Source organism: Mastacembelus armatus, chromosome 7, assembly GCF_900324485.2.
Source record: "Mastacembelus armatus chromosome 7, fMasArm1.2, whole genome shotgun sequence".
Classification (NCBI taxonomy): Eukaryota; Metazoa; Chordata; class Actinopteri; order Synbranchiformes; family Mastacembelidae; genus Mastacembelus; species Mastacembelus armatus.
In genome coordinates, this window is record NC_046639.1 from 12,492,935 (window position 1) to 12,505,871 (window position 12,937).

The following is a 12,937-nucleotide window of genomic DNA, read 5'->3' on the forward strand; positions in this document are numbered from 1 at the left end:
ACCTCATTTGAATCGATAGAGCCAGTAGAATGTATAGTTATTAACTATAGCAACTAATAACTATAGCAAATAACGCTACAGTTGCCAAAATGAGACTGACAGCACATCCAGGCAATGAGACTCCGGTGAACACGCTTGGGTCCTAGACTCCAAAGAAACTCCCGGAATGATTTCAATGTAACACAGGCATCCATCTTAACACAATGGAGTATGGATTTACCAGTAAAATACAGTTTTTTTTGACAGCAAAACCACCAAGGTAAGATCAATTTTTAGAGTTATAGTTTGTTGAAGGGATTTCTGCTGTTGCTGTGTTTTGGCTTCCATCTTTCAAATGCTTTGTCATACCGTGTTTTTACTGAATCTGTAGAGTCTCCGCTTTCATTTGAGGTGCATATTGTGTGTATTGCATAAAGTACAATAGCGGTAGACCTGGAATTGTGGTGAGTGGGTTGACACAGTGGTGGTGTCTGGACTTTTAATATTTAATGATTCATTAAGTTGTCATTTTTGTTGTGTTTGGATAATGTAAAGAAGGTTTATACAATCTTGTAGCCCAGGCTCTGCTGTTTGATTTGATGTGGGACATCGCTATATTCTGCTCTGTGTATTAATCGGTCCACAAAGTCTCCAAATTTGGGAAAATTAACCCTCAGGGGTCAATGAACATGCCAACTTTAATTACTCCGTCAGTTTTGACTGTACAGATAAGAGCAATATATCATTCGAATCCGTAAAAGGGTCTAGTTTTATTTGTATACACTCATAACAACAAAACGCTGTACTTTTGTAAAATAAAAAAGCAGGGTTTGCTCTCTGTCTTCTCTGTCTCTGTCACCTCTCTTTACAGATGTGTAAATAAAAAACGACTTCTTTTAAATGAAACAATTCAAGTCGAAAACAAATCACCTCTTTTTTTGTAATCCGTGTGAAAGTAAAAAGCAGCATGGTTTCTCCTGTCTCACCTCATTATAGCTAATGTGATCCCACCTCGCACTGAGCGCAATGTTCTTATAGGAATAATCTGAGGTGAGACAGGTAATTATGTGCATGCCCCTGAGAAATGGCATAAAACATCAAGCTTCATCACAGAATTTACTCACTTTTCTGTGCGTTTGGATGACGGCACGCTACGCAGGTGAAGAAGCTTCATATGGTTCCGGAGAGCAACGAAGAGTTTACTTTGTCCTCAGAGGAATAACGCAACTCAGATGATGAACGTTTGCATCTGCATTGCAGTGCATTGCAGTAATTCCCTCTCATTAACATTCCTGACAAAGGCTCATTATGCAGCTCATTATGCGGGTCTTTGTCTTCTCAGGTAAATCACATGATTATTCATGATCAGGCACACCTTCCTGCATATGTCTTTTCAACTCAAAAAAGTGTCTTAGAAAATGTAAATCAGTGTATTGTTTTCTGTGAATGAGTGATCAAGATGATTTTCACATCATTTCAAAGCAAATACTCATGGCTACAAGATGCAGTTCTCAAAGGTCTTGTGAACCAATGTTCTGTATGTGTTTTATGGCCTTATTTCAGTGACTTTTCACTTCATAAATGCTGTTCTCTCAAAAACACAATCATGTATAAACTTGCTGCTCACATATTATTGTAGCCCAGTTTGTGCTGATTACAGTGTTATAAGACTTTAGCCATTAATATGTTTAAAAGCAACTAAAAAAACCAAATGTCAGGGCATGTCAAAACTTGTCCAGGGCCCCAAAACACCCTTAGACCCCAGAGGGTTAAGCATGACAACTACTCAGTTATATTCAGGCATTAAGATGTGTTGGTTAGATTTAGACAAAAAAACATCTCAGAAATAAAATGTCTTGGTTACATTTAGGCATCAAAACATCTTGGTTAGTCAGGCAATAAAACAAACAAAAACCTACATTTATGTGGCTACTCTCCATTAACTCATTGCCTCCAGTAGGTGTAGTAGGCTCCTACTGACTTATATAAATAGGACTGATGTATGCTGATAACGCCTATTCAATAGTATGACAATTCAATAATAGAATCAGATAAGATGGTATGATCCACTTTAGTGCTGTCTGATATTATGATAGATGTTTTTTTTTTTTTTAGAAAATATAGTTTAATATTTCTGATAGACGTTTTGATCAATGTGTAAATGTTTTGGCCTTTTCAAACGATTATTTTTAATGTCTTTGTGAGTGTCAAGGTTAATATTAATGAATAATATTATTATTAATGCAATATTTACTATTATTATTTATTAACCATTTACAGCCCCCTAATAAGATTACTGACACTGCTATGTTTTCTTCTGGTGACTTGCCTGGTGACTTGGAACAGAGAAAAGGAAGGAATGTTTGGGAGGAGACTATGGCAGCTGTGTTGCATGAGGCCCTTTGTCATTTTATTGTCAATTTAAAGCTCAAAGTGGTGATCCGTGTAGATAGACAGCAACAACCAGTCCCAGGTAACAATGGGATCGGGCGAGGTGGGCTAAACCCTGGTCAGATTGCCAGTCTATCACAGGGAGGGGAGCACATAGAGACAGACAGTCACACTCACATTCACGCCTAGTGTCACCAGTTAACCTAAATCCAAATTGCATGTCTTTGGACTGTCAGAGGAAGCTGGAGTAAAAAGGGAGAGCCCACAAAAATCTCAAATGAATCACAATCAAAATCAAATCAGCACTGAATGCACTGGTAATTCTTCCAGGCGTTTTTTCCACGTTTAGTTTCATAAGGTTTAAAATAACTTGATTTTACTTGAATTTAGAAATAACTCAAAAGTATTTTTTTACATTTTTTTATACTGAGAGAGTTGTCATACCTGTCTTGATCTACTAGGCCTTGCTATCCAGTTGCTGAAATATTCAACATAGTTAGGTTCAGAACTCATAAATATGACATGGGAAACTGGGTTTTTGTTTTCATCTTGTGTTTATGTAATTTGTTTTCAGTGTTTGCATTGCTAAAAAGACCTTAATCACATTAGAAAGACATCAAATTAACTAACAACTAACTGGATTTGTTTTTTGTTATGGATGTTGCACTGTTTGTTGATTCCATATTACTGTTACATATACTCAAGGAATATAAGTTATTGCCAAGTCAGCCAATGCAGAATCAACAACATAATAATAAACTAAAGCACAGGCCTGTCTGTAAAGTTGTAAATCCATCTAAATCCTTAAAATTCTCAACATATAAAATGTGATTGGTTGGTTATTTGTTGCCAATCACCCAAAACATGCAAAATTTTATTTGCCAAGAATAACCACTTTTCAGGAACTGAAAAAAAAAAACTGTCTTGATTAAAGCTTGATGACAATGCATTTTTTGCATTTATCTCTGAGTGTTAAAGTGTTTCATCAGACAGACAACATAATTTCCAATATTTCCCCTGTATAATAATAATAATGTTTTATTAAATCACACAACTTTCAGTGAAGCAACATCCAATAGCAGTACTTTAAGCATGGGCAGCCAGATAAGGAATCAGTCCACACACACACTGGTGATGTCTGACTACTGGACTAGAAAGTTACAACTCTTAGGACTGTGCAACATAACCAAACCCTGATTAATAGCTGGTACATTCCATGTTTAGCAACAGAACCTATTCAGCAGCAAAGCTCACCAGAGACGAGACGATTCAATAGTGGAACAACGATGGATGACTGAATGAAAGAACAGGTCCTTTTTTTCCCTGTTTTGCTAACATTTACAATGATCCCATCTATCAATGTGCCTTCACTCCTTTAAAGGAGAAGAGAGACGAAAAGCAGTCCAAGGCAATGGGAAAAGATAGATAGAGAGAGAGAGAGAGAGAGAGAGAGAAGCAGGAAACGGAGTCAGAGGTATTGTGACACAGAGGGTTTCTTGGTTTCTTTCTGAAACTTGATGAATCAGACCTGATGTCTACACACACACACCCACGGATGCACCAAGCCTACCAAACCCATCAAGACTACATGAACCAATTAGTGGTATGATGGCTTTATTGGAAATGCTGGTAAAAGAAGGGGGAAAAAACACCACTAGCATTCCTTCTTTCTCTGAACATGGACATCCCTGGAGTACAGTCTAGACTTGTCAAAGTCTGTCTCTCTTTAGCAAGAACACTACACTTTACAATTATGAAGAGGTTTCACTCAAGAACACAAATGCTCCAGGCCTACATGCTTGTTCTTTTATAGATACAAGCCAGCTGTCTGCAGAGCTGCTGAGAGTACCTTGATTTACTGAGATCAACTGAGAATGCATATTATTAATGCAGAATGCAAAATTACATGAACCTGTAGCCACATTCCAAAAAATTGTGAACAGTCTCTCATGAAGAATAAAGCTTGTTTTAGCTGCTAGTTTTAGAATGTGATGTCCAATAATCAGACATCTGTCAGGGACCTGGATCATATAGCAAATGTCATATATTTAATGGGTGAGGTGATTGATTAAAGCATCATTGGAAACTTTGATAAATAGATGAAATGCACCAAGGTCAGCCGGTGATGTATTGATCAGAACAGCAAATTGAAACAGTACGCAATTCAAAATGCCTTGTTTTTGCATCTTTGTCACAGTAATTCTTAATAAAACATGACACAATAGTTAAATAATTTCGTCAGAACTGACCCAGGATTTGGAAGTAAATTAAGCGCAGACTGTTTCTTTCTGAAATATACTTTGGGAACCATAGTTGGTTCTACCCCAAAATTTGCAAGACCACAAGCATGACCACAGAAATAATCCAACTGTGAGTTACACAGTCAGACATTGGGCTGACATGGGGCGAGAGGCAGGGTACAGTCTATCCCTGGGCTGACACACAGAGACAAACAAACATACACTCACAGTCATATCTAAAGTTACCAACCCAAGCTGCATCTGTTTTGACTGTGGAATAAAGAATGAAATAGTTCCTCATACTTTGTAACTTTGTCTGCATTAAGGTAAAGAATATCGTGGCTACTTTGCATCGGCAAATTTTAAACTCATTCAGGTAGAGACAGCCACATATGCAGAGGGTTTCATTCACAGTATTACAGCAGGTGTGGTGCCACCTGAAATAAAGACTGCATCATAACAAACAACCTTTACCGCCACTATTTTTTTCTAGTATTTGATTAAACGTCTTACATCTTAAACATCTGCAGTGTTGCCATCGAGTAATATCACTGAATGTTAGATAGATGAAGAAGAAGTACTTTATTAATCCCAGAGGGGAAATTCAATTGTTACAGCAGTTATTCTAATTTAAAGTTATTAAATTTAATTTAATTTAAATTATATGAATTAATAGTAATTAATAAAGTAATAAAGTAATTAACTTGTATGTAGAAAAGTAATAAAGTAATTATTTATTTTTGGGGGTTTGTGTGTGTGTGTTATGAGCCGGTGTGTGTTGAGGGGTGCAGGAGCGAAGGAGAGGTGGTAGGACCCAAATGCAGAACGAAAAGAGGTTTATTTCCGCCTGGGATTTCTAGGGCAAAATAAAATACAAAATACAAGAAAACCAAATGAAACGGTAACGAGAGAGAAGTATGGAATTGATTTTGTCCACCCACTCCTGCAGGGCTTCCTCAGCATCCTTTGACCAAACCTTCACATACCTCTTCGTAGCAGACTGTTGTCTTACTACGGGCTTGTATGTTGGTACTAGATATATTAAGTTGTGGTCTGTCCACCAAGTGGGGGGAGGGCAGAAGAGCTGTATGCCTCCTTCACATTGGCATAAAGGAGATCAAGAATCTTATTTTCTCGTGTTGCACAGTCCACATACATGAAGTTGGTCAGAGTTCCCGAAATACTGACATGGATAAAATCCCCATTAATTAGTAGAAGGGCACTGGGTGTTTTGTCTGGAGACCAGTGACAACTGTGTGGATGATGTCACATGCACTCTGTGCTGCAGCTGATGTAAACAGTCACAGAAATGTTGTGTGAAAATTCATGGGACATGTAGTATGGCCTCAGTCCAACCACCAACAGCTCAATGTCTGGAATGCAGATGCAGTCCTTCACTGTCCAGGGTTGCCCCATTTGGAGTTAACAAAAACAGAGAGACCGCCTCCTCTTTTCTTGCCTCTCTGTTTCCCTCTGTCCACTCGCACTAGTGAGAACCCAGGCATTTCAAGTGAGCTGTCCGGTATATTTTCATGCAGCCAGGTCTCGGTGAAGCAAAGCAAGCTACACTGTCTGTACTCTTGCTGGCTGCTAGCTAAAGCAGAAAGTTCATCCACTTTGTTGCAGTGACCTCACATTCCCCATAATACTTTTTGGGAGAAATGGTTTAAATCTCCTACGTTTTTCTCAATGCTTCACTCCTGCTCTGCAGCCCCTCCTAAATTTGTGAATACACATGCTCTAGAAAAGTAGAGCTGATACTTGTTTCAAGCACTGCATATATATATTTTACTCTTCATCCTTGGTGCTCAGATTGTTAAGTATTCACACACCATCTTCAATGCTGCTAATCCACATGAAACAGTGCCATCAGGAGATCGCCACCATGTTTTCGAGTACACGTGGAACAAACCTGTGCACATATATCCCCATGTGTAATACAGTGGATATAAAAAGTGTACACACCCCTATTAAAATGCCAGATTTTTGTGATGTTAAAAAATGACACCACAATAAATCATTTAAAAGCTTTTCCCACCTTCAATGTGATTCAATCACAGCATTCAGTGTTATAGTTCACATTGAAGGTGGGAAAAGTTTTGAAATGATTTATTGTGGATTTTTAACATCACAAAAACCTGACTTTTTAACAGGAATGTGTTACACTTTTTATTTCCACTGTATGTATGCAATTGTGAGTGCATCCACAGTCTGTGGATGTCTGCCTTCAACCTGGACTATGATCATAGCTTTAAATTTTAGTAGGCATTTTGCAAATAGTGACACAAAGAAATAAAGAGATAGATTAGCAAGATAAAGAGATGAACACATAATGGAAAAAGTGCATTTGTTAGAGAGGAGGAAGAGGTGCAGTTGTTTTACCAGTACGTCCATCATGTTGTGAGGGCACGTAGTCAATTAGTGTGCAAGTTGTCGGCGATGTTAGCAGGCTGGACACATGCATGTCATCACCCCTTCTGCCTCGGACCTCTCCTTTATAAAAACACGCACACACACACACACAGGGTGGAATGCACAATTAAACATACAAATAGACAGTCACTCAGATATGCCCATCAAGCATACAAGTACAACACAAATGCAGCACAAACACACAGTCATATTTGAAAATGTGTGGAATCCCACGAGCGTATACAATCATAAACACAAAATTTACAGAGACAGCACACAAGAAAACATAGTACGTAACACCCATAGAATGCACATTTATCCACAAAAGCAAGGGTGTACACAGGCAACACACACACACAAACACAGAGGGAGAAAAAAAGGCCAAAGTCAGTGTGTGTCTCTCAAGCATCCACCTCTAGCCATAAAAATCTTCTGTCAATGGTGTACAAAAAGGTATACATATGATAAGCATGAACCAAGTTTTCAATCAAAATTCAAAGAAGTCACAGAAAGAAAGTGAATCAGTCTGTTTCCATAAACATCTCAGGTGCAAACAATCTTGAGGATGTCTAGAGATAGTCTTCTCTCATTAGATCATGGAATGTCATTGCTCTAACAGGTGCCTAGGATGGCATATGTTTTACCATATTTTCTGGAATATATGTTGTTCTTCCTTTTTTATTCCTCTGGATTGTAGTGTGACTTGTATACAACCTATATGTGTATATTTACAGTAATTTTGTCGAGAAGTCACACGTTTTACATTGTAATCTTGGCACTCTTGACTTATTTGAAGATAATACTGTACCGCCTAAAAAGTAAAAACATTTGTGTTCATGCTTGACTCTAACTCCTAGTGTAACACAAATGAAAATGCTGCCCAAGATAAAGAGCTATACAGCAGACCTAAAAGCGCAGGTAATAAGTACACAGGTGAAACAAAGTTTAGAGTGAGCATTCAGACAATCTGAGAGGACATGCCACTTCCCCCCACCCCGACATTGGCGCAGTTGTTTAACGTTACTTGACACGGATGAATGAATTTCATAATGCACTTCTACTTCTTCTTATGCTTATCCTACATTCATTCATTCATAGGCTAATTTAGACTAAACTATGTATATTTGCATAATTACAAATATGACTTATACACCAAAGTGTTTTTTTCTGTTCAACGAGGCTGATTTTACTAAAACCGATTTATACCCCGGTGCGACTTATAGTCCAGAAAATACAGTGCTTTCAGAAAAAAGCACATGACTAGCAATGACTACTGAACCAAAATAGAGTAACAACAGCATCATAAGTGAATTGACCCAAACTAGTTCTGTGCACTGAAGAATATTGGACCAACCACAACATATACATTTGGACTAAACCAGGACTTTAAGACTTGTTCATATTGGACCAAAGCAGGGCTCAAACCCTGCAAATACTGAACAAAGCTAATGCTACCAAATACCACCAATACCAAATATTCAACCAAGACAAGATTAAACATTATTTAATATTAGACTGCTTCAGGCCTAAACATCAGTCATATTGGACCACACCCAGGTCTTATAAACACTGGATACTGGAACATCAGTGTATCAGCAGACCTGGACAAAACACGAGAAAAGTGTATCAAGTCACATTTTAAATGTTCAAAAACAGTGCATGGCAAACACAGCAAAACTTTGGAAAGGTGGAAACAACCCCAAACCCAATTTGCTTCAAGAGGGAAGGTAATGGTACTAAGAAGTCATTTTGTGGAAACACAGACTATTTTAGCAACCTTGGCCTTTAATCTGACAAGTGTGACAAGTGTGACAGATCACATTTTAATGGAGATGTAGCCTATTACCCTTAAACCCATGGACATATTCATATTATATCCATAGACAAAAGTATGACTGGGCTCACTCAAATTTATATTTTACTATAATATATATTATTTATAATATTATATTTTTACTATAGCTTGTGGAATGCTGTACCACTATGAGGGACCATAGATTCCCTGTACTGTTTTGATTTGATTGAAGAGGACTGCAAAGTTATAGTGAGTTTGAATTCTGAGGGCTTCATTACTCAAAAATCCTGTCAAGTGACAATATGTTAGGCAACATTTGCACTGCCCCTTTTGGGGCACTTTGTTGTTTCTATTGCAAAGTGCAAAATGTAAAAACCACCAGATGCTCACAGTAAACACATGGAAAGGCCACCACATACAGACACAAAGACACACCTCACTAATGGAAAGATGGACTGACAGAAAGAATGCAAGACACAAAGGAGGAAATAGAAAGCGACAAAGACACAGGAAAGGAAGATGATGACCAACCTGAAAAAAAGAGGAAGCAAGCAACAGACAGTGAAGAAAGACACAGGAAATGTGTAGCAACTGGCAACGGGAAGAAGGAAAAAAACTTATGGATGCCTTACTGTCTTACTGGGACTGGGCCTCCAAAACATACACCTCTTTTCCTGAGACCTTAAGGTGTTGATCCTGGTATTCATGGTGCAATTGTACTCAACTGCTGCTTTAGGTGAATAAATGACAGATCTTATAGAGGAGGAGTTTGTATACCTGTGGTTTTTTGACAGGAAATTTGAATTGGCTACAGGAAAAGAACCCAAAAACCAAAAGGAGGTGGATGTTGATATTTGATAGCCAGCAGTTCCACATGCTTGGACACAACAAACTGAAAATTGAGAAAGAATGCACAAAGCTGTACTTTCAAAACCTGACAAGTCTGACACTTCCTTTCGCCTGTATTTCAAAAGCACTTTCCTGTGCAATACCTTTACCCAAAGTTGTACAGTACTATTCATGAAAAAGTATTTCCTAGCTAATGAAAGGATGAGGTTGAAAAATATTACACCATCTTTGCTCAAACTAATTATACTTTAATGCAACAATACATTCATTTCTGCTTTTTTGTGTCTCTTCCTCTTAAAAGTGGCTAACCAGATGAGACACGTTGTATGGTCGCAATAAGAATTATACCAATTTCTAAGCATCCCAGCGGGAATATTAAAATTATACTAGGTTGTCAAGATACTGTAATGTATACCATAAGACTATCATTGGAATGTTACAGTAGTAATAATAGATGTATGAATTTCATATTGTCAGTTTATACATAAACTGCCACAGAATCTGTGTTAAATGTGCTGTGGTTGGGGATTTCATTTTCAATGGATCATGGGAAGAGTGAGCCCCTGTCAGAGTTTGGTGCGCTGTTCCATGGGGGGAACAGCAACCACTATTCACTTTTACTGTTAAAGAAACCTGTGACATCACAATACCCTTGAATGTCTTTGGAATATCCCTAGACAGAGTTCAGTTGTTCAAATAAGAGCAGATAGAAAGATAAAAGCTTTGTAATCAAGATTATGGTCAGTGTCAGATTCATCTAAAAATTGATGAGGCCAAAAAATTTCAGCAACATTTAAGTGTATGTTACATTTTGAACAACTATCCTGAGCCTTAATCATGCCATAGATTTTATAAGCAACTTTAGTTTTTACCTACCACTTTAATGTTACTAAATGGTAAATATCAAAAGGAAACTAAACCAATTAAACATTGCACTTCTATAAAATTGCTGGACTCACAAAAGATCAAAATCAAATGAGAGGTTTTGACTTTTTATATTCCACACACTCTTCTTTCCTGTTGAAACCCTTTGTCTACTTTACCCACAGTGCAATATGTCTGCTGATAACTCAAAGATTTTATTTTATTATACTAATAGTGACAATGTATCACAAACTGCTAGTCTCAAGAAATTAGAAGTGGGTCTTGTAAGCTCACTTCTCTCTAACTCTACATCCACAGATCTTGTCATTTTTAAACATGTACTCTTGGACTCCAACAAAGGTGTTCTCTTTCTGAAGCCACAAAAGGCTTCATATAACTTTCTTCACATAAGCAGTAGTATTTTCCAAGACCTGTAAACAGACTTAATTAATGTCATGTGCACCCCATTAATATTAGTGCATTTCTTCACTGATTTGAATGGGCCAGTAGCGGGTAGATCAAGTCTATATATGACATATCCGTCCTATTATCCAACACTAACACTATTAAAGTCCCTTCTACTGATTGTACCAAATGGGGCAAGTATGCACCAGTCCAATCTGCTGGATCACAATCTGTGACGTATTGGCCAGATGCGATCAGCCCAAATTGCATATTACCCTACGTAATTTCTCTAATTTCTACAGGCAACAAACTTCCATAAATCAGCACCCTTAACCATAAGTTCCTGCTTGAACTAGCAGCAGTGTTCACTATTTTTGTATAGATAGTGTTTTTCTTTTGGAAATCTGTATTTCAAATTTATCCTCACTGTGAAAACACAGTAACTTAAAGACAAGAAAGAAAATGGATGTGTCAAGGAAAATGAATGTGAGCTCCTGAGAGATTATTATAAATGTGTAAAAACTCCATTCAAATGAAAGAAGTTTGTGATAAAACTTTAGGTGAAAAAATGTGGCGTGACCTGAGCCTTTCAAAACGACCTGTGCCCCCACAGAGCCTGCTGTCACCTGTACACCATGGCTCTGAATGTTCCATGGTTATCGACAGCAGCAATATCAGTTTACTGGCAACTCACATGACAACTGAAAAAATAAATGTCGAATGAATAAAAATATACACAAACGCAGGAATGTCTTTTTGCTTCTTCCTCGGTTTCAACGAGTTGTTAGTGTTTTTGCACGACCCTTTTTAGTGTACAGAAAAAAGCCAAAGAAAGAACGCTCGGGACCGACCACCCCCGCCGGTACCAGAGCTAGTAAGAAAACCTTAGAAGTAAACACTGGGAAAAGACGGAAAGAAGAGACAGGGGCTTCGCTCTAGCCCTTCTTTTCCCCATAGAGAGCATTTCTCCTGCTCGTTCTTGAGAAGGAAGTAAGTAGGCATGAAAGGAAATAAGTAAAGAAGGGAGGGGTGAGGAGGCAGGGAGGGGAAGGAATCACGAAGACCGACCTTTCCCTCAAGCAGCGCGGAGCGAGGAATAGCCCGGCCGCTGACTGGGGACCTGGCAAAGGGAAATTAAAGTGAAACCAGCACCCCTCCCCTCTCATCAAGCTCGTGTCTGCAGCCGATCAGATACTCACAATCTTGGCATTAATAAGGTCCGGAGGGCGGTATCCGCTGCGTTTTCGGAGGCACATCCGTGTGTTTTTTTCTTCCTCTGCCGTTCCACACCGGGGATTTGGTGCGTGGATTTTATGTATTTATTTTTTGTAAATATCCTGCCTCGGCCGCTGTATCGGAAGAAGGAGGCCTCCTCCTCCCCCCCTCTACTGCTCTCCTCCTGCTCGGGTTTTTCCCAGAGAGAGAGAGGTAGAGAGACCCACAGAAAGAGCGTGTGTGTGTTGGGGGGGGGGGAATCACCGCGGTGGCGAACACAGGCGGCAGAGCGCATGCGCGAACTCATACGTCCATCGAAGCCGGAGGAAACCCGGAGTTTCTATGATAAAACTCGGTCTTTATTATCCACTTCAATGCGTTGGAATTTTTAGGCAATACATTCTTTTACACATATTACACATATTCAATTAAATGTAGCTTTATATGGGCAGTAGAGGCTGTAGTACTGTATGTGCAAAAATAAAAGGCCTAACTGTGTAGGTTTTCAGAGATAAACAATTTTACTTGTATGCAGGTGTATTATGAGTAAATTCATAATAGAAAATAAATATGATAAAAAAAATTTAGAATTAAGGTGCCACACCTGCAGTTTTTAATGAGAAAAGTTTAATGCCTATGCGCTCATATGCTTAACCTACATGCACAGTAATTCAATTCAATTCAATTCGATTTTATTTGTATAGCGCCAAATCACAATACAAATGATCTCAAGGCACTTTACAAAAACTAAAACTAAAAACCCAACAATTCCCTTATGAGCAAGCAC

The 12,937-nt window shown here is 38.4% G+C and overlaps 1 protein-coding gene across 6 annotated transcripts in view; it reads right to left on the bottom strand.

Annotated features, from left to right (window-relative positions):
- Nucleotides 1-12,395, bottom strand: part of rgs19 (regulator of G protein signaling 19) — a 48,587-nt gene extending 36,192 nt beyond the window's left edge. For 2 of the 6 annotated variants that reach the window (XM_026331689.2, XM_026331688.2), the window contains exons 1-2: nucleotides 12,135-12,395; nucleotides 12,004-12,055 (exon numbers count right to left, since the gene is read on the bottom strand). In XM_026331689.2, coding sequence (XP_026187474.1) covers nucleotides 12,004-12,055; nucleotides 12,135-12,145 — 63 coding nt within the window. In that variant the 5' untranslated portion in view covers nucleotides 12,146-12,395. Of the gene's footprint in view, nucleotides 1-3,624; nucleotides 3,776-6,992; nucleotides 7,104-12,003; nucleotides 12,056-12,134 lie in introns of those variants that run through there. The other 4 variants (XM_026331692.2, XM_026331691.2, XM_026331690.2 and 1 more) reach the window with 4 other exon arrangements.
- Nucleotides 12,396-12,937: the final 542 nt, after the last annotated feature.